General features: G+C 44.8%; 1 protein-coding gene across 1 annotated transcript in view; it reads left to right on the forward strand.

The window, feature by feature from the left end:
* C8B (complement C8 beta chain) overlaps positions 1-22,013 on the forward strand; it is a 239,857-nt gene that overhangs the window by 95,339 nt on the left and 122,505 nt on the right. The window contains exon 3 of the mRNA XM_085602504.1: positions 708-849. Within this exon, the coding sequence (XP_085458630.1) occupies positions 708-849 (142 nt within the window). The remainder of the gene's footprint in view (positions 1-707; positions 850-22,013) is intronic.

Genomic DNA, 22,013 nt, shown 5'->3' on the forward strand with positions numbered 1-22,013 from the left:
CAGTTGGCATTCCATTGCTGCTGGCTGCAGCACCCGCCACAATGTAAAAAAAATACTTTTTGCATTTTCTGCATTCGGTGCCTGCCACATGATGCAGGGAAATGTAGGGGAGCACCATAGGTGCCCTCCAAGTGCAAAACTGGAGTGCCCCTGCTTAAGAGGGGCCCACTACGGGCCCCCAAAGTCCATCCCTGCTTGCCTTTCCAGGGTGGATCAACCGCCATGGAAAGGCTGACGGGGATGGACCATCCTTATCTCTACGGCGGTGCCTGGTAGACACCGGAACCATTCTGGGGATGCGGAGCACACCCACCAGCACACCACCTGCCGTCAAATTCTGGTGAGCGGGAAATGGTCTCACAATGGCAGTGAACCCACCACCGACAGCCTGTCAGTGGCGGGTTAACCGCCATCGAAATCAGCCCCTATATGAGGATGAGAAAAGCAATCGCTGCATTCAATATGTTGTAGGAGCATACCAGCCAAGCAGGATTTGGCAGAGAAAGTGCAGCTCTTTTGTTGTAGTGCCATTTACTGGATAGTAGTTTTTTCTATATTTTTTCTTATTTTATAGTATGATAAAATTGAACTAGTGCTCCTTATATTCAACGATATTCTTTATCTAATGGCATTTTTCAAGCTGTTATGATTTAGTATGCAAAAATCAGAAGAAGTCATTTAAAACTAGTGTCTGTGTTTACTTCCAGTTTAGGTATGTGAAAGTGGACAAGCCTTCTCAGTTTAACGGTGACCCATGCAATTTCTCTGACAAAGAAGAGGAGGCATGTACCCCAACTGGATCTTGTAGACCTGGAAAGAGGTGTGAAGGGTTTGTGTGCGCAGAAACAGGTGAGCAATTTTCTCTCATATAAGGTGAGGGAAACAGGGCATTGTGGATTGTGGTTGATGCAGTAACGAGTCTTGTCTCTGGTCCTAGCTATGCATCTTCTGGGTAGATAACAATAGGCTAAGATTCAAATGTACCATTTTGGTGGTGTACAGCTGTCTTACTTACTATTGGTTTTTGTGACTCCTTTGAACACAGATGTCTTCAGATGCTTACTTTGTAATTCAGGGTCCAATTACTCTTTGAGAAGATGAATATTTATCTACATTTGAAAAATCTTTTGAAGATTTAGACCTTGATTATTTTATTATATTCTATACAACATCTATATGGATGCTTTTGGTGAAATGTGTACTCTGTTTTTGAGTATAAGTCTCAGCCCCCAAAAATGAGTTCCGGTGCTCAGCATCTTCAACCAAAATCAAAAATTGAGCACTAATGAAACACCTAGTACAGACAGTCTGGCTCCCTGGTAAGTTAAGGTTAGGATAACCCCTTAAGTGTATGGGAGTTAAAAAAAAAGTACTTGAAGATGTGCTGATTGCCAGACTCAGTGCTGTTGAACACTACCAATTGGAGTCCAGTCACTTTGATGGGGTCACACCTCTCTTTGATTTGACTGTATCTCCGCTTTGATTTTGAGAAACATCTTCAACATAGTGCAGCCTGCTTAGGCCACATGCATCAAACTCACCTGAATCAGCTGCTGCCACTCCAGAGCTCGCAGAAGGGACTCAGTCAGAAACTCCAGTCGCTCTGATCCAGCAAGTGTGGATAAGACTGATTTTGGGTCAGTCAGCCCCGAGGGAACTTGCTTGCTAGTTAGCCCAGTGGTGCTGGAATACCGTTGACTTTAATATAGAGTCAGAGTGCACTATTGAGGCTTGGGCTACTAGTGGGGCTTAAAACCTGGATATTGCCTGTAGTGAATGGGTAATAACCAATATCCCACGGAGTGAGGAGGGAGTAGGACAAATAGAACTGCTTACGAAATACTAGAGTTCTGACCTCACGGGGACTATGCAGTTGTTTGGGAATGCTGTATCTACCTCTTTGTTGATAGCGGTAAAAATAAAATGCTTCTCTCTTGCCATAAAAGTGAGTATTTGTTTGGGCAATAATTTATTGCTGCTGATGTGTGTATTTTGAGTTGTGTGTCTTTAATCACCTTCTGTTTTTATCTCTGCCTCTACCCCCGAGGGAGCCTCGGACTGCTCGGACCACGCTAACCCTGAGAGTCAAGTGCTCAAGGGGTACTTGGCCCAGTTGCTCAGACTACATAGTAGGTCAGGGCCTGGGACATCAGAAGTCAAAGGCCTCAACCCACACAATTGGGCCCAGACACCCCTGCGTGGTCCGTGGCCCTATGAAAGGGGCACTGGCAGCTGTAGTCATTTTTGAAGCATAAAAAATCACATTCCAAGATGGCTGGTACTACTATTGGTTTGCCATGCTTCAGCTGAACTGGCAAAACCAACACCGGCACAAAATGGCTTTCCTATTGCCTGTTTATAATAAAAGTAGACTTTTTCACTTTAACTCAGGCCAGACACGTGGGATTTGCAGGCCTGCCACTGGATTTCGCAGCTTTTTGCATTGAGCTGACACATACACAATCATGAGTATATTCAGAACATAAACGCTGATCTCATATGATGACATTTTTGCATTAGGGGGAAGGGCTTTACAAGGTGCATTACTTTTATTTCTAGGGTGCACGAGGAAGAAAAATCAAATTTTAACTTAACATTAATATTAAAATTCTGTTTTTCACACAATCATATTGCCAAAGTAAGTCCCCAGTGCTGCCAAGAAGTTAATCCCATCTAAACAATAGAACAGATGCATTTGGTGTGAGAGCTGGTTCTGTTAATACGGTTCTGTGCGCAAATAACCTCTCCAACTATATTTCAAGTGAATCATTCATTGTGTAAAAATGTTTTTTTGAATTATAGTTAATAAGCAAAAATCTCACAGGTGCTTCTGCCTGTAGATACCCAAAAGGAGCAGTGACAGTTTAGTGGGTAATAATAAGTGCTTCCTTATGCGAAAAACAAAATATGATGGGGCATATTAGCAAGAACGTGTGATAACCATCGTAAAAGTTACTTAACACAACCTACAACATCACAGTCCATCGCGGGAAAATTACACTGTGTTAACATGGGATTCCCAAGCCGGTGGCACCATGCGATAGTCACCAGACAACGCATCGAATGGTCGTGTTAAAAACAACGCCACACCGCAAATATGAGAAACACGAACACAAAAAAAGCTGTGATGAGGCCAAGCGTGATACAAAAAGCTGCGAAATCCAGTGGCAGGTCTGCAAATCCCATGTGTCTGGCCTGAAAATGCACTATAAAAGCAAAAGAAATAACACACCAGAAACAATCCAAAGTGCGCAGCAACATAAATGCACCATGACCAAGCGCAGAGGCCAACGCAAACCCCACAAGATCCACAGACCACCAGGGAAAGAACAACGGGCTGGGGGAAGGCCCAGGAGAAGAGGGAGAGGAAGACCATTTGCAGTCCGCAGGCAAACAAGACCAGCGTCACGGAGCTGACAGAACACAAACAGGAACTAAGCCACAATCAGACTACCTTTTAATCAGCCGGAGAGTTGAGGAGGCCAATGGAGGAGGCCAAGAGGCGCTGGCATGACGTGAAAATCTAAACCAGGCACAAATCCTCTGCCAACAGGAAGGCCGCAACGGCAACAGAAGGTGGGAGTCCTGCACCACAGGAGGAGCTGGAGGAAACGGAGGCCAGTCATCAGTGTGGAGACAGTGCAAGGAGACTGGAGTGCGGACACAGCTCCTGAGTACCTGACAGAACATCGACAGAGTGTGGAAAGACCAGGGACTGGGGGTACGGGGGAGATGGGCACAATTGCACACATGCACAACGATGTGTGGCACACTGCACACCCACAATTACCCAGTGCCATGTCACACATCCCCGTGGCACACTGCAGCACACACACATATCAATCACAGCACATCCCATGACAATGTGGCACAAAGTGCAACACTGACACTGCAGAACAGGGGACACACCTGTGTCCGCCCATGCACAGGAACAGCCCAATCACATGTGACAGAGCAGGGAACTGTGAGATGCATATGTACGTGTACAACCTCGCATCAGTCATGTCGTCCAAATGTCCACTGTCCCCCCTCAAATTGCCAGCACCTCCCAAACAGTCACAATGTACATTTTCACACAGTCTGCATGTCTACAAGAACAATGCGCAAACATAAATGTTAACACGTCAACATGCATCTCCCCTTCACATTGCAGAGGGACAAACAACACCTACAGCAGGTCAGACCAGACAACCCATCAGTGATGCCAGAGATGACCACCACACCTTCGACACCGACGCCCTACAACAGCACATGGAAATCCCACGCAACCCATCACCAGAACCAGGGCAGACAAGCTACTTAGAGGAGAACCCAGGCCCTGCAACAGACCACACAGCATGAAGCACCCGCAAGCACGGCAGGATTACAACACTTCACCGACCCACACATGGCACCCCAATGCCAGGTGTCAGAACGACTAAAGGAGGTGGCTGAACAGGAGCGGGTGTAGACCGAAACTATGGAAGGCGAACTAGATCACATACGTGGGTGTCCATTACCCTTCAGGGACCACCTACACCCCACAAAGGAGACCCATACTGCCATAGAGACATGTGCAGATGCACATTCCCAATACAGAACCACACCCAGGGGCAGGCACATATCAGTCACACACCCACGTTGGCTCTGCGTATGACGGCCCATGTCCACTTCCCTTACGAATTGAGTGGTTGACGACAAAGTTACATGTCCAAGCCCCAACCCGCTGCCTGCGGTGACATGTCTGCGCCTGCTGTACACAGCACAATGTAATGTTCTAGGGCCCAGGGCCCTCATGCGTACAACAAGACCACAGTGACACACGCAGATATCATGTTGAACTGGCTACAGGCCCTTTTATTGGTAGGGCCACATGTACAGTGATGCCTGTGCTGGATGTGTGTGGGGTGAGTGTAAGCCAGCACGCATGGAACACCAATGCAATGGAAACAAAAAACACCTGCATAACAGAGTCAACTGCTGAGCAACATGGAGGGAGCCGGAGCAAGTACAGAGGTCACCCAACATACAAAATGAAGTGTCCATGAGTTTCAGTGCATTGAGGTTGGGGCCCCAAAGCTAGCGTGCACATGTGAAGAAAATGTCTAGGATTGCGTCCCTTCTGGGCATTCCTTATGCAGCTGCAGTGGGGGTATGTCACACCTGCATCATCTTCCTCATCGCCATCCCAGGTCTCCCACACTGCCTGAGGTGACATTGTCGCTTGAGCACTCACAGCACATCACCCAAACAGTAATGGGCGATGATTCATGGTGCACTGAGCTAGTGGCACCTGGAGTGCTGAGCATGGGATCAGGCAGAAGATGGCATCCACAACAGGTGTGGGCAACTCCGTCAGTCTGCCAGTACAACCGTTTTGACACTGGCAGTTGGCGGTTGGAGTTGGTCCTGGTGGTGGTGGCGTGTGCCTCCTGCGGTGATGCGACGTCCAGGCTGGTCGGGACTAGATTTGATGTGTGAGCCCTGGTGGCCCGTAGTTGAGGCCAGAGGCAGCGGACAGTGCAGGGCCACAGACACATGCGTTGATGCCCCCAAGGCCATCGCCTCAGAGGCCATCCAACATCTCAGAAGAAGGGGTCCCTGACCTGACCAGCACAGAGTTTGTGGCCCCGAAATGCACTGCGGACGGCACGGGCTCACTGCCGCGGGATGGTGACTTGTGGTGCAGTGAGCGGGTCCTCGTCGATGTCCCAGGTGGACGTGGCAAGGTGACCTCCAGGGCATGATGCAGAGGGTGGAAGCTGTCCGGAAGCAGCAAATGGAAGAGTGGAATGCCACGGCATGGTTGTCGCCACAAAGTCAGTATCACCGACATTATGGCAACAGCAAGCCTAAATCCATGGACTCAGTCGCCACCAAAGATCAACCAGAAAGTGCCCATGGGTCTCCGGCATAGACTTAGTGGCACCGGGGCTGCAAGGGGGTGCAGTCTGCGTTGAGTCCTGTACAATGACATCAAGTCAGCCATAAATAAATCAAGACTGAATTTGAATAGTGTGTGACCTACTCGACTGCAGTGGAGGCCTGAGGCAGCGGTCAGCGCGGTTCAGCGATCTCCTCCTGGAACTCTAACACACGACGTTGACATGACATTTTGGGGTGACTTGTTGTTGACGTAGGCAAAAACACCAGAGCCGCGATGATGACTTGTCCTGCCTGGTACGGACTGGATTGGATTGGCGTGAGGCCTGCTGGACCACAGTGTAGTGCGACGGCGTGGTCATCAATGGCCCACAGACACGTATGGTTGAGATTCAAGGCACGGACTTGGTGTCACCACATCGAAGGGAGTATAGTGAGTTAAATCTGCCATTCTTGATGTTCTCGGCCATGATGTAATTAAGACTCAGTTCCAAATGCGTGACCTACTTTTCCACTGATGCAAAAACAACAGTTGATGGACAGAATGCGGGACAATGTCATACATTTACCCCAGTACAGAGATCTGGGCCTAAATCCATCGTTTTTTTGCTCACCATGCCGTTCCAGTTTGGACCCAGCCAAATGCAAATCAGTCTTGATCCTGTGCCTCATGGGAACAGTCTAGCCCGAACTTCCAAGCCAGGTCCTCCCTGGACTGGAAACAAGCATCCTAGGACCGGTTTCGGGGTTTCACCCCTCTTCAACCAGGATAGCTTGATTCCAGTGGCACAGTGAGCCCAGGACTCACGTCTGAGCATACCTGGCTCACTTAGGGCGAGAAAGACACAGGGTCAAGACTGATTTGCATATGGCCAGATCGAAACTGGGGCTGCATGGTGAGCAAAAGAATGATGGATTCAACCCAGATCTCTTGACTGGGGGTGAATGTTTTGATTTGTTCTGCATTCCGTCCATTAATTGTGTGTCTTTTGCTACTTTTCCACTGTGCATGCAGGTGGAGTACCTCAACGAGAAGGGAGTACAGTGTGCTGGGGTCGCGGAGGACGTGATGGTCTGAGGAGGCTGGCAGGTTCACGGCACTCTGGCTTGGAGCTTGCACAGGCTCGTGGTGGGCCCTCATTAACACATGCGATGTTGGCAGTTTGCGGACTTCTTCCTAAGGGAATGCGTCATCACCCAACCCTCATATGTCCAGGACACCACGGACGTGTTGAGAATTTTGGAGAATGTCTCATATAATCCAGCTAACCAATTTCTTGTAACCATCGACATAGAGTCGCTGTATACCAGCATCCCTCAGGAGGCTACGCTGGTGGCAGCAGCGCGTGCCCTGAGGGACTCTGAATGGTTTTATGACTGCCCCCAAACCTTCGTCCTTCAATGCATAGAGATCGCATTGACCCAAAATTTCTTCTCATGTAAAGATCAGATATATCTCCAAGTGTCGGGGACTTCGATGGGGGCTACATTCGCCCCCAGTCTGGCCTGCATCTATGTGGGCCAGTTCGAGGCTTACCACATCAATACAGACACTAATCTCTTCCAGAGGAATCTTGTCCTCTGGAAGAGATATATAGATGATATACTTTGTATATGGGAAGGGACCGAGGAAGAATTAAATGATTTCCTTGCTTGGCTCAATAGCTTGGACGATTGTTTAAAGTTCACCTGGGAAATAAGCAAAACTAGAGCAGTCTATCTGGATTTGGACATCCAAGCTGAGGGCGAGAGGTTGGTGACCAGGGTTCACCATAAACCAACGGACAAAAATTCTCTGTTACATTACAGCTCCTACCACCCGAGGGCCCTCCGTGACAATTTGCCCGTAGGACAGTTTCTAAGATATCGCTGAAACTGCTCCACCATACAGGAATACTCTGTACAATCAAATGTCTTGGCCACTAAGCTACAGGATCGAGCTTACCCAAGGAAGGTCATAAGACAGGCAAAAAAACGAGCATATAACACCCCTCGTGCAGCCCTGTTGGAAAAGACCAAAAGGGAAAAAGGTGAATGTATCCCAGTGGTCACCACCTTTGGACCGCTTTCCACAAAAATCAGGCAAATCATCCGGAGGCATTGGCATCTGCTTAGTACCACCAATATGCAGATGCCTCCTCCGCGTTTCGCATTCAAAAGGTCTGCGAATATTCGGGACCGGCTGGTCCACACCAGACCCAAAACAAGTCCACGCGAAACTAACATCCCCTCCGGGCATTACCCATGTGGAAACTGCTCCGTGTGCGCATTTACATCACCAACCAAAAATGTTACTCTTACAAATAATAAGACCTGGTTTCTAAACAAATTTAGCAACTGTAACACCTCGCATGTAATTTACAGACTGACATGCCCCTGTGAGCTTCACTACATCGGCCTTACCAGCAGGAAGGTAAAAACAAGAATACAAGAACACCTGAGCACACTCCGTGCAGGTAAATTGAGCACCAAATTGGTGCAACACTTTCAAACACAAAAACATACTGCCCAAGAAGTGCGCTGGGTAGTGCTTGAAAGAGTCACAGGGGACCAGTTCAATATTGAATCCAGATTGAGTAACAGGGAAGCAGGGTGGATTTATCAAGAGGGAGTGGACCAGATTGGATTAAACGATCTTATAGAATGGAGTAAGGTGAATGTATGATTCATGCTTATCTACCATTGTAATCCATGGCCATGGAAATTATACCAGCAGTGTAACGAGTCAACATTTAGCGTATGGCAGTATTGAGTCATAAGTGCCAGGAACGCAATTTCAGTACATTAAAACCTTGACTGTTGTGTTATCATCACTGTTGCTGTTACCAGACATCGTAGGTCCATTACACTTCATCTTTACCTGTGGCTATTTACATTTGGACACATACCTGTGGGAATATCCTAGGTAATACATTACTTTGGACACTCGGCAATGTCAGTACGTCAATAAATACAGATAGGCACAATATGACATTCCCCATTGTAAAATGGCTACCCCCTTTTTTACACCATCTTTTTTACACCATATCGAGCCTCTCTGTACATCATATCGAGCCTTGTATTTTAATGGGACTTGTGTAGACTGATTAGATGATACATAAATCGCGCAATGAAATGGCTGGGCAGGTGTGATATCGAGTAATTGCCGGTGATGAACGGTGTCACGGCGAGCCTACCTTCCATTGCCCATTCCAAAATGGCGCCCCTCGTTTTACTATATCGAGTTCTTTGCTAGCGTAGACCAATCACGTGGTACGCGCTATTACGCTTTTAAACAGCGCCGGGGAACAGCCGTGTTGTTCCTGGGCTGAGTAAACGCCAGTTACGAACAGCTTCACGGTGAGTGTTAATCTTGGGGAATCGGACTCGATAGAGGTTAATGAGAGGAGATTTAAATACATCGAGATCGGAACGCAAATCGAGGGATTGTGTAAAGGGCTCGCCACTTGGAGGGGAACACTATCTTAAGGGGACGTTAAGAGAGAGGCACCTGCCAAGGAAATTTTTAGATGCAGAGGTACCATCTGAGACGGGAGGGGGACACACCCATGAATGAGATATTAAAACGGGAGGAAGCATGCATTGCTCACTATGTATTATACATTACAGACTCACGTTTGGAGTGGAACAAGTGGAGCCTTGAACGCGCATACAGAGCCGCAAGGTCTCACGGGTAAAGGTATGCCCATGGTGGGCTACATCCTGGTAAATATATGCCATATGGGGGTTCCATAAGACTATACATAGGACATTTGCCCTACATCAACAGGTTACCAACCCAGTCTGTCTTGTGTTGTTGTGTTTGTGTATATTCTTTTTTGTCTCCTACAGAATTGTTTTTAAAAGACAAATAGAGGTGCAGGGTGAAACGAACAGACCCCACGCCCTGAAGAAGTTGCCGTGAGTGTTGTCCAATGGTAACGAAACATGTCGGCATTTTAACATATGAGCTATCACGCAGCTTAGAATAAAGTATGCAAGCCAGTGTGATCTAGCTCCTTTTTTGATATTAGTATATATCACTTAGGGGTTTGAGACGGTGCACACATTATAGCACAGTTCTCTGTTTCTTCTCTCTTTCTTAAACTACACACCCTAGCACCTGTTTAGTTAATCACATGCATCAGACACACTTTCCTGCTTCTGGAGTGTTGGTAGCTGATGATGAGAAGTTGAGGTAGCAGGCGAGTACCATCCTGCTTTACCCTCCTTGGTGGCGCTACCGTGAGGCACCAACACTCCTTTTCACTTCTTTTCTCACAACAAGTGGGTGGCGGAGACATAAGGTTACTACACACTGATAAGCAGTTTGACTCACCTCGTAGGCAAAATCTCTTTTCCTTCTTTATAGTGAACCACACCGTAGAATAGCTTAGACGATAGAATCGCAAGCTGTAAATGAGTGTCTAACGTCTATGGCAATCGAAACGGATGTTTGAAATAATCGTTCACAGTGTGAACAGGTCTTTGTTGTATACAATGTATTGAGTGGGGGATGACCTGTTCTCTGCCCCTTGAGCTCCTTTTTGTAGACAGGTGTGCATTGAGGCCTGGGTGCGTAGGGCCCAGCAGGACTGGTACGGGGCCCTGCGACCCAGGGTGCAGCAGGCGCACAGGAACGCAGGTAACACCGCTCATGGCGACGGCATCAGCCTCGTGGTGGCGTGAGGGCTGCCGCCCTCGCAGAGTCGTTGGGAATTCCGGAAGAGAACCATGCCCAGAGCTACAGGCTTTTATTCACACCCGTACGCGTGCCCGGCATACACCGGGCCAGCCCACTCAGCTCACGCTTACAGGGGGGGACGTAACAAGCTACATTTTCGTGATCTTCCCCACTGGCTGGGTGACATGGTTGCGTCCACTGTCCCCTGCACTCTATACACCAGCGGTGTATGTTGACATGGATATGTGTGTGGTTTGCATACTGCTGTCTGGCCATCGCTTTGACGCCTCACTTGGCATTGTGTACTTTGTCATTCATAGGTCAGTTGTAGGGGTGGGCGGAATTTGCGGAATTGCGTTACGCAAATCTCCGCGAAACGGTAAAAAATCTCCGCGAACACGCAGAAATTCCGCGAACACGCGGAATTGCTTGTTCGCGATGCTTTTTTCCTGTTCACAATTGCTGTTTGCGTGCTCGGGGAGAAATATCTCGCGAACACGCATTTTGAGATCGCGAACAAGCAAAAATTTCGCGAAATCGCGGAAAGCAGACTTTTTAGCAATTTCGCGTTCTCCGCGGAACGCGAAATTACACAAATTCCGCAAATTCCACGAGCGGAACGGAATTTACCGCCCAGGCCTAGTCAGTTGCCTCCTTTGCACATGACTGGTCCCAACCTCTTCCCACAATATGCTATCATGTGGCTGAGGTGGCATGCAGTTGATGGCTTATGTGCATGGCTGGCCCAGGTTGCCCGAGTGAGTTGTGCTGTCATGTCTGGTGGGTGGGCATGTTGCTTGGTTGTGGAGTTGACGTGTGTGATGTGTTCATTTGTACTTGCCAACGAGCAGCGTATTCCCGTAGGTGTCAGCCAGGAAGCGCAGGGTGATGGTGGGCTGTCAGAAGATGTAGGACTCATGCACTCGGAATGGGTGGTTGGCGTCGAGGTTGGTGGAGATTCCCACCTGGTCCAGTATTGCCTGCACAGTGTTGGTATGTGTGTGCTTTCAGTTGTGGATATTGTGTGCAGTGTCACCAGGGGGCACAAGTAGGACATGTGTGCATTTAATTGCCCCCTGACACGTGAGGGAATCCAGCTATGACTTTGACGCCTTGCTTCGTCTCCAGCTGTTCCTGTGCAGTGTGAGGGTAAGATGGGTAGTGTGGTACCAAGTTGATGATGGCATCCAAGATAGTTTGGGGGGGCTTGGATGTGGCTGGCTGTGAGACTCCTCGAACTCTGGTGATTGTTGGTTGGGGGTACCAGAGGCCAACAGGCGCGGCACAGCCAGCAGCTTTGAGTGGGGTCTGATGTTGGTTGTCCGCTGTGTTGGTGCCGTCGGCCTGTTGAGCGATGAGAGTCAAGATGCATAGGATGGTTGTCAATTGGGCCTGTGGTGGGCAATGGCATCCTCTGGTGTTAAGTCTGTGAGGCTGGTGCCTTTCCTGCTGGTCTGCTGTCTTTGTCCGTGCTGCCTCTGTGGTAGTCCGGGGGGCCGGGGGGGAATGTTGTTGCCCTCTTGGGTGTCAGTCTCGCATGTTCAGTGGCTCCATGGCATCTGTTGTTCTTCAGGTGTGGCCCTGGGCTGGGCTCCCTTTTCTGTTGCAGGCTGCCGTCCTACTTTGCACCAGGTCAGAGCAGGTGTTAGTCTCCTGCGGCTAACGCGCCTTATCGCATTTTTTGTGATCTTATCACCAATCTGGCTGTTCGTTGAGAATGTTGTGGAGTGGTGTTGTCGTGGCTTTTTGGTCGGGAACGCTTACTCTGCATCTCATTAGCGATAGTTGCCGGGGTCATCTGTGGCAATGTTTTTTGAGGATGCTTTTGTGGGAAAACTGGAGCTATGTGCTGTTAGCACCAGCTTGTGAATGGGGTGATGAATTTATCGCCATTTTGGCTGCACTAAAGTGCCGTTAACTCGACGATAGCTCCTTGAGAATATGGCCCAATGTACAACATAAAGGGGCCGAATCACAAAAGCAATTACGGGACTACTACTTCACAAACTCATATTTGCCTTTGTGAATTGGCCAATATCCTGTAAACGAACCCTACACTAATGTTTCAGTTTTGGTTGCTTTCTGTTGGGACAAAAGAAAATCATTTGTGATGCTCATCTATATTCCAAACTATGGACTCTATTCCCATAGGCATTTATTAGTATGTGAAGTACAATTGCAGTGTGCTACTTCACATACTCATAAATAAGGTCAATAGGTGATCTGGATTTGCTGGGGTAGTTCCTTCTTTTTCAGCATCCTTTCTAGCGCATTTCAGTAAACTTAACACAGGCCCCAGTTTTCAGATAGGGTCGATAAAGTACAGAGTTTGCTAGTACACTTTTTCTAGTACAATATTAGCTACCAACCCTTATTAAATATCAATGTCATTAAGACAGATGATAATGTGTATAAACATTTCATTTACTTTACCCTAGTTCCCCACTTCCTGTGCTTCCTATGTTGGTGACCATTTAAGATTATTTTGCACACCACAGTTGATGTAAAAGTATAGTCCTACTTTTATTTGTGAGAATCCCAGTTTTTGGTTTTCAGAATCAAATCACCCTACTCATAAATGCCTTTGTGAATTGGTCTCTAACTGTTTATGTTGAATTGGCACAGAAAGAACACTTCAATTAGCTACGTTGCATTAGTGATCATTCTGGCTACAGAGAATAATATCAAGTGGAATCTTATCTGTCTCTTGCAACTTTGCTCAACCACTTTGTGGTATTGCCCCACCCACTTCCTTCATTAATGCTGTCTCTGCCTCTTCAATTAGTCCTCCCTTTATATACTACTTGAAAGTGTGTTACTAATTGGATTGGATATGAGACCACCACAGAGAATGCAGCCTTAAAACCCAGTTTCAATAATTTGAACTTGGGCTTAACCCCCCGGTAGATCTGGCACCGAGCAGTCAAGCTCAATGCAGGAAAATTTGCAAAGTAACAAAACAGTTAAAAGTCAAAACAAACACAGTAAAAATTCCACAACTATTTTATTCAAGTAATTAAACATTTATTGAGCAAAATTACACCAAAATGACAAGATTCTAATAAGAGGAACCCGAGCTATACCTTTTGTAATGATTTAATGCAGTAGTAAAGTGTCAATCAGTGGTCACAATTCATAGTTAACTTGGACCTAGGCAGGATTTCAGAATGACCATAATGGAGCGTGAGTTGGATGCACCAAGTAGGTACATCCTGGTCAAAGATTAACATTCTGACTTAGCCTATGAAATGGAAATTTAAATCCTCCAGCATTAAAAGTTTGCAGGCCATATCCACCGAAGTCTTCTATAACTGGATATTCAATGAATGAGACCCTGCCAAGCAATTTGTCCTGGTGGGAACAGCTGAGAGTGGAGGAAACTCAAATTGGGTGGCCACCAAGTCTTTATGTCGGAAGATACTCTTTGCACCTTTGCCAGGTCACAATACCGACATAGGAGATGTGCAGGTCACTACTTTTCCTAGCTACCAGTGAAGACATGGAACAAGCTACCCTTCCATCTACGGATCTCTCCATCTCTTTCAGAGTTCTGGACGTCCCTGATGACCTGGCTATTTGGCTAATCAACAGGACCCTGCAAGCGCTAAATACACTCACAGGGGAAAAGAAGCTCTCTACAAATTTACTGATTGATTGATTAATTGAAAGTTTCTGTCATCGAACTTAGTCTTTTTCATAGCACCCAAAATCCTTCAGCAGTGCAATCCTGGGGTTGCCTCAGCGCACACACACACAAAGGACTTCCCACTAGCCTGGCAGGGAGGCAAACCACCACTGTAGGGGAAAATCTCAGAAGCTTCTCACACTTTCAAGTGGGCACAAGGTAGAAAAAGGAACCTTCAAACCCACTCTTCAGTACACTCCTGGACATGTGGATATTACAGGAAAAGGGCCCCCTACTCATTTGCTGCTTGAGGCGCGTCCTGCTTGCTGAGAAGGAAGACTGGACCTTCACCCTTCATCCCAGGCTGAAGTGACTCCAAGGGTCAGCTCTACTGGCCTCAGATGGGATGAGTTCCTATGCCCTAACGGTGCCCCTCAGTTTCTTGACCCTTGGTGCTGCATCAGTTGAACCTCCCCTTGAAGAAAAGGAGAAATCATGAGGTTTTGAGTTTTTTGTGAAAGGGCCCGTTCACACCAAGATCTTGCTGCCAACGCACAGCTCCTATAAACCATACTATTCACGCTCCAGTGACCGCCAGCAACGACTGGCAACATGAGGTCTGCACTTCATGCTACAAAAAGCAACAACACTCGTTGACTGCCAATGTGAATCTCTAGCAAAGACCGTCTGCGACATCCGGCAGGATTTTCGAACCACAGTGACAACCATCTGCAACGCTCTGCCTGCTCTTCGCACTACAGTGATGATCATCCACAATGTTCTCCCTGCTCCTCTCAATCTCCTCCACCACCAACTGGACTCTTCCTGGTAGACTTTCGAAGGGAACTTTATCAGCTGAACTAATCTAGTCCCTTTATTCATACCTCATTCCAATGTCAGCGGCCTGGATTCAGATTTAATTAGTTTGGTCTGGATATTATTGTTTTTGAGGATATTCTACTACTACATAACTGTAAGTATTTTATTACTATGTGTGGGAAATGTATTTTTGTTCTTGTTTTTTAATTAAATTATGTCATATAATTTTGTGCTCTCTTGTAAATTTTATGACATAATTATATTTATTACTTTAAAAAAATGTGTTGTTTATATGTGTTATAGGTGTCAGATTTTTACGATGTTTAGTATTTTGTTTAGATTAAAGTATTTATGTAGCAATCATGTCTAGGTATTCTAGACCTTGGGTGTTTGGATATAATCTAGTCTTTTGTTGCAGGTATTCATACATAGTTTTAGTTTGTTTAGTTTTGGGCCAACTTTAATTAGAGATTGCTTTACTCTGAGTTCTTGGCAGCTCTGTTCCTTTTTAATTGATTCAATTAGTTTGTGAAGTGTTGGTTGTCCCCTTCTATTGTGGCTTGGAAGGCATTATGCCATCATTCCCTTACGTTGTTTGTTTTGGCTTTTTGAGCTACAGTACTAGCGTACACGTTCCACCATGGGATTTGTAATTTTTCGTTGTCTACGGCGCCCTGACCTATGTAACCTTCCCATCCAGGTGTCTTCGAAGTAGTCTAGGAAGGGAGTTAATTTACTTTCATTAGCTTGATAGGAAGGACTTTCTATAAATAGGTTATAGTGATTGGCTACTTCAGTTGTTGGGACATAGGCCAGGGCTATTATATTTTTTATTTGAAAGGCAAAGTTGCTATTTGTGGAATAATCCATGCTCAGAGTAAATTTGTGTAGATGCCTCCATATACTCTGATTAAAGTGGTAATAGCAACCTTGTATTGCAGTGTGTGGGTATAATTTTAAGATGGATTGAATCATTGCCTCCTCAAAGTCAATGATTATTCTTTGGTGTTAGTAATTTTCTGTGAAATGTTTTACTATTGTTAGGAGCTCTATATAAGTGGTGTTCTGTTTATTAGGCAGTAATGCATATTTGAAGGGGATATTTGTATCCGCATATTCGCCGTGAAGGGTATACAGCTGTAATAATGGCTTTGTGCAAACTTTAAATGTGCCATCCATCATCCACATTTCGCAGTTCTTAGGTTTTTGTAAATTTGTATTTGTTGCAAAGATGATAATTCTTTTTTCATGACTTTCACTGTCATAAAAAAGGAATTTTTCCTCTTTGTGGGTGATTGTGTATTCAGGAAGAATTTGTAATTCTCCAAAGGTTTGGGAGATAGGTGGAGTTTGAGCTGTAGCTCTTTTAGTTCTTGCTATTAATCTTTCTAAAGTGGGGATGGATGGTAGTTGTCCCGTGACACGTTCTGGAACTCGAGTCAAAACATTTTAAAGTATTTTGGTGCTTGCTTCTTGGGAACTTGTGCGTGCTTCCCTTATTGTCTCTAGGGCATCTCTTACTTCAACTTCAGTTACATTGGGGGGATGGTTGTGTTCTCTAACACTGACTACATTGGTTTCTATTGTAGTGGCTCTCCCATAACAAGCATTGTAGTAATATTTGCTACATTTCCAATGTGTTTTATTTTCAACGTTTTCTTGGATATAAATGTAGCCCATGTAGCAAAGTAGTAGACTCCCCTTTTGCGATGCAATGTATTTTGCTACTTTTGCCATTCTTTTGTATATCTGTGAAGTATAATTAATATTATAGAAAATATACTTACATTAGTGTTGCTTTACTTTTCTTCATGTTATGTTTTGATGGTCATTGTTTATTTACTGTTGTATTTTCTGTTGGTATGAAAGTAAAATGTTTGTTATTAAAATGTTACATACATTTGTTATTTTATTTTATAGTTTTGTATTTAGTAGTAAAACAATTAATACTTACTAAATGTAGTTGATACATTTTATTTAGTTGATGTTGTTTGTTGGTGCAGTTTCTATAAGCTGTGAAGAGAACATTATTTATTAGTTAAAATTGCTTTTTGATTTAATTTATTCTTTATTTGTTTTGTTGTTTTTGCTAGTTAATTTAGATACTTACTTAGTGTGATATTTTTGTTTAATGTAGATTTTGTAGTTTTCTTCATAGTTGTTTGTTGTTACGGTTTTTGGTGCAGTTGTAGTGAAGTGGAAACTGTGGAAAAAAAGAGAAAAGTTTATAATTTTAGTTGATTAGATCAATTTTTACTTTACTACCACATGTATGAAGCTAAATAATTGTGAATTTTTTATAGATGTTTTTAAGAAATTGCTATTAAAGAGTTGCAATTATTAAAGCATATAGGAATTGCTAAATACATTGCTATTTATATACAATCTGTAATAGGGAGTAGGATCATTTGTCATTAATTCCTATGGGCCTAGAGGGCTATAGAATGAATTGGACACTATTTGCAGTTTGATAGTATCTATTTTGCTATTGTGTTTTGGGTTCATGTATCCTAAAAGTACTTTTACTGGTCTCAAATGAGGCAATCCTGAGAATCGGCTTGTTTGTGACAGGTAATAAGCTTGATGCATGTGCTCATTAGTCTTTATTTATAAAAAAATAGTAATACAAATTATATACTCACTATTTGTTTTTGCTGAAGAGTCTTTTGTTGATGTTGTTGTTTTGTTGAATTTTGTGGAAGCTGTAAAAAGAAAAGTGTTTGTTAGCTATGTTTTGTGTTTTTATTACGTTAATAAAATCTACATAATGTACTTTTTTTAGGTTAAGTTATATACTTACATTGTTATATTCTTAATGATGTTGATTTAAACATTGTGGGCACAAAAATCTAATTCCTGTATTTTCTAGGTGGATGTTTAATGAAGTTTAACCTGTGATGTTTAATGAAAAACATGTAATGGTTTTAGTTAATCAAATTAAAAAGGGCGAAGTATATATATTTTTGTATAAAGTTTTTTTCTTACATGTATTACGATATAGTGGTTCATGTACTTCTGCTTACTTCTATGTTCTCTCTTGCAAAGTATCGCTCTTCCTCATTGTTTGACCAATATACAGTAAAATTAGTGATCATTAATTCATTGTTACTATAGTGTTTATTTAATTAGTTAGCATTTTCTATTGGTTTGTGTTTCTTTAGTTTAAATGTATTGGTCGAGAGATTTAAAAAAATTTTTTTTAGCAGTTACATTTAATTAATTTAATCTATATTTTGTTTACTTAATGTTTGTATTGAATTTATTTATTGATGTTATTTAAATATATTTGTAAATAAATGTAATTACAATTATTTTTGTTTGATATATATTAATATTAGTTTATTTTCGGTCGGGCAGATATTTATTTAGGTGCCGGTTCCGATCCTGTAAAACCTGGGTACAAATGGTCGTACGGAGCGTTTTCTCCATACGACTCGTACCCGGGAATTCCACCGTACAAACCAGCAAGTACGATTCGTACAGAAATACCATTTCCGTACGAATCGTAAAAAACACCGTACGGCTAAAAAATGCACACAATTCCGATCCTGGACAGCGCGTACGCGATGAACGCACGGAGACAGGCAGCGTATTACGGACCAGCAAGTACGATTCGTACCCACAGCACTCCGCACGGCTATATTTTTATGGGAGCCAAAAAGTGCCGGAATAGCTAAGTACGCCGCGATGCACGAGGAAAAGGGGGCCTGCTACGTGACGTACACGCCATCACCCACATCGCACGTGTCATCATGTACGGTGCGTACCCCAACATTGCATATGTACGGACCATACCCCCCACCCCAGCCCCGTATGTACGTGCTGTACCCCCAGCCCCGTATGTACATGCCATACCCCTACCCCAGCCCCGTATGTATGTGCCGTACCCCCAGCCCCGTATGTACATGCCGCACCCCCACCCCAGCCCCGTATGTACGCGCCATACCCCCACCCCAGCCCCATATGTACGCGCCATACACCCAGCCCCGTATGTACGCGCCGTACCCCCAGCCCCGTATGTACGCGCCATACCTCCAGCCCCGTATGTACGTGCCGTACCCCCAGCCCCGTATGTACGTGCCATACCCCCCCACCCCAGCCCCGTATGTACGCGCTGTACCCCCAGCCCCGTATGTACGCGCAGTACCCTCAGCCCCGTATGTACGCGCCATACCCCCACCCCAGCCCTGTATGTATGCGCAATACCCCCAGGTGGGGTGGGTGTACGGCACGTACATACGGGGCTGGGGGTACGGCGCATACATACGGGCTGGGGCGGGGATACGGCACGTACATACGGGGCTGGGGGTATGGCGCGTACATACGGGGCTGGGGTGGGGGTACGGCGCGTACATACGGGGCTGGGGTGGGGGTACGGCGCATACATACGGTGCTGGGGGTACAGTGAGTACATACGGGGCTAGGGTGGGGCTGGGGGTACGGCACGTACATATGGGGCTGGGGTTACGGCGCGTACATACAGGGCTGGGGGTACGGCGCGTACATATGGGGCTGGGGGTACAGCGCGTACATACGGGGCTGGGGTGGGGGTATGGCGCGTACATACGAGGCTGGGGTGGGGGGCCGTACGACTCGTACCCAGGGCACAAGTGTACCCGGGGTAGGGGTCGTACATAGTTCGCTCCGTACGGGACGTTTTCCAAACGCTTGTGCATTCGGAACACCGGTACGGATCGGACGTGTGCGCTCGGACTTCAGTTTTATGACTCGTACGGAAAACTGTCCGGGGACGTCTCGTAGACTTTTCCCGAGGCGCTTCATATGTATTTTTCCCGTACGAATCGTACTTCACCGTTTGTACGGTATTTGTACGATTCGTACGTAAAAAAAATACGGGTATGAGTCGTACGGGAAAAAAAAATACAGGATCGGAATCGGCCCCTTAATGTTAGATTTTTTATTTATTTGTGTTTGTGTTATTCTTATATTTATTTTAATGAATTTTATTTAATTTTTGAAAATATTGTTATTTATTTTGAATATTTGGTACATGTAATTTAATTATATAATTGTAAATAGTATATTTTTAAGTTTAAATGTAATTTTTGATACAGTTTATATGTATTTTATCGATATTTGTGTAGTCGATATTGTTAATGTTGTCAATATTTCTGTAAGCTATATTTTTGTTGTACATATTTTTGTCATCGAATTTTTTTTCGATTTTTGTTTAATTTCTTCTTTAAGTATAGGGCGTCGATATTTTTGTATACAATATTTTTTCCATTATATTTCTTTAGGTCGAGGTTTTAGGAGTCGATATTGTATCAGTGATCTGTCTCACACAACCAGCCGACCACGAGTGGTGCTTTGTGCTTTTAGGCTCTATACTTACCTTTAATATTTTAAGTTGCATGTCTGCAGTTCTAATAATTGAATTTGTGTGATTTTGGTGTCAAATAATCTATTACATTTTACATCATTTTTCTAAATTGGTGTGGCAGTGTTTTTTGTGTTGAGTTTCACTTCATTGCTGTTTGAGTGTTGCATACATACTTTATACATTACCTCTAAGTTAAGCTTGACTACTTATGTGCCAAGCTACCAGAGGTTTAAGCACATGTTACTTTACTGAATCTTTGTGGTTCACTCTGAGAAGGATTGTGACTGTTGCTTGAGTAGGGTTTCACTCCCCTCGACTATCAACCCAATTTCTCAGACTGGTTTCAAGAGAAAGGAGGTGTATAAAAATAGATGCGAAAAATGCAGCCACAGAGGAGTCTGACACATCTAGAGGAGCACAATATAAACTGTGCTGTAATACCTCCAAAAAGCGCAATAAATACCTGAGTATAAGCAATATGTCCCAATGGCAACTGAATTCTAAGACGTATGCTGTTAAGGAGGTGGGGGATGCTAGTTGCCCTAACAGCCAAACTGGTTATCCCTCATTATGTATTCTGGTGTGGTTGACCGAGAAATCATGACACTATTGACTACTTCAAATGTTTCCCATTGTATGGAGGTAGAGGAGGCAGTACCACTCTTCTCGTGAAAGAACAAGTCTATATGTTCAAGAATCATATGTTGGAAGACCGTGTCCTCCAGCATGGGCTTTTGCATTTTCCAAATAAGATTTGGGCTAGCGTCCTACCTCAGGTCATTACTATGCCCAAGGAATTATGGTTAGATCGAGAGTTTGGTTGATAGGAGGTTGACATCACTCAAGTGTAGCTAGCGTGGGAACAGACAAACCTCTGGAGGTGGGAATGTAGCCTATGGACAAGAGAACAAAAAGAATACTCGCAGAGCTCAGGGTGCAACAGTAGCCATGTGTCATCCAAATCCCATTTTGCCAAACATTGTCAGAGTTGTATAGCATTCAAAAGTACTGGGGATTGTGGAAGCAGCAGGGTAGACATATCAATAAGGGCATCTAAAACAGAGTTAAAATAAGCCCAGATAATCCAAGGGGCACTAGGCCAGTCCCCCAGAAAAGTCAACAAGCATGTCCAGAAAGATTGTTGGTCGACATGCAGAAAATCAACCACCCAAGATATACTATTTACCATTAAAAATGGTACCTCCACCCTGACCCACAGCATCACCCCCTGGGCGTAAGCTGAAAGGCATGTGCCATAAACCTTGCCCCCTCCCATTTCAATTCCCATTTAGCTAGTTCCCCTGATGTTAAATGTGTTTTATGTAAAAATGCTAACTGCTCTTTCTAGCATTTTAGTGCCACATATACTTTGCAGTCATTTTTGTAGATAGTTCATACGCCTGACAATCCATGTAAACAAATCAAATGGGGCAGGGAATACAGCTCTAAGAATAGAAGGGAGGGGAATATTCAAAAGGAGTGTATGTGTAAGATGCACTAATATGGGGTTCCAGTAACCAACCCAACACATGAGAACTCATTGCTAACCTACCCACCACCAACCAAGACAGCCACCTGACTGAATGGACATCCCTCACCATAAACGACAGAGCAGCTCTCATGTGGACAAATAACTCAGGAGCCTCAACAGACCCATGCGCCCTCCACATCTATGATCTGGGAGCATCACCAATCAGCAC

The sequence above is a fragment of the Triturus cristatus genome, chromosome 4_2 (genome assembly GCF_964204655.1).
Source record: "Triturus cristatus chromosome 4_2, aTriCri1.1, whole genome shotgun sequence".
Classification (NCBI taxonomy): domain Eukaryota; kingdom Metazoa; phylum Chordata; class Amphibia; order Caudata; family Salamandridae; genus Triturus; species Triturus cristatus.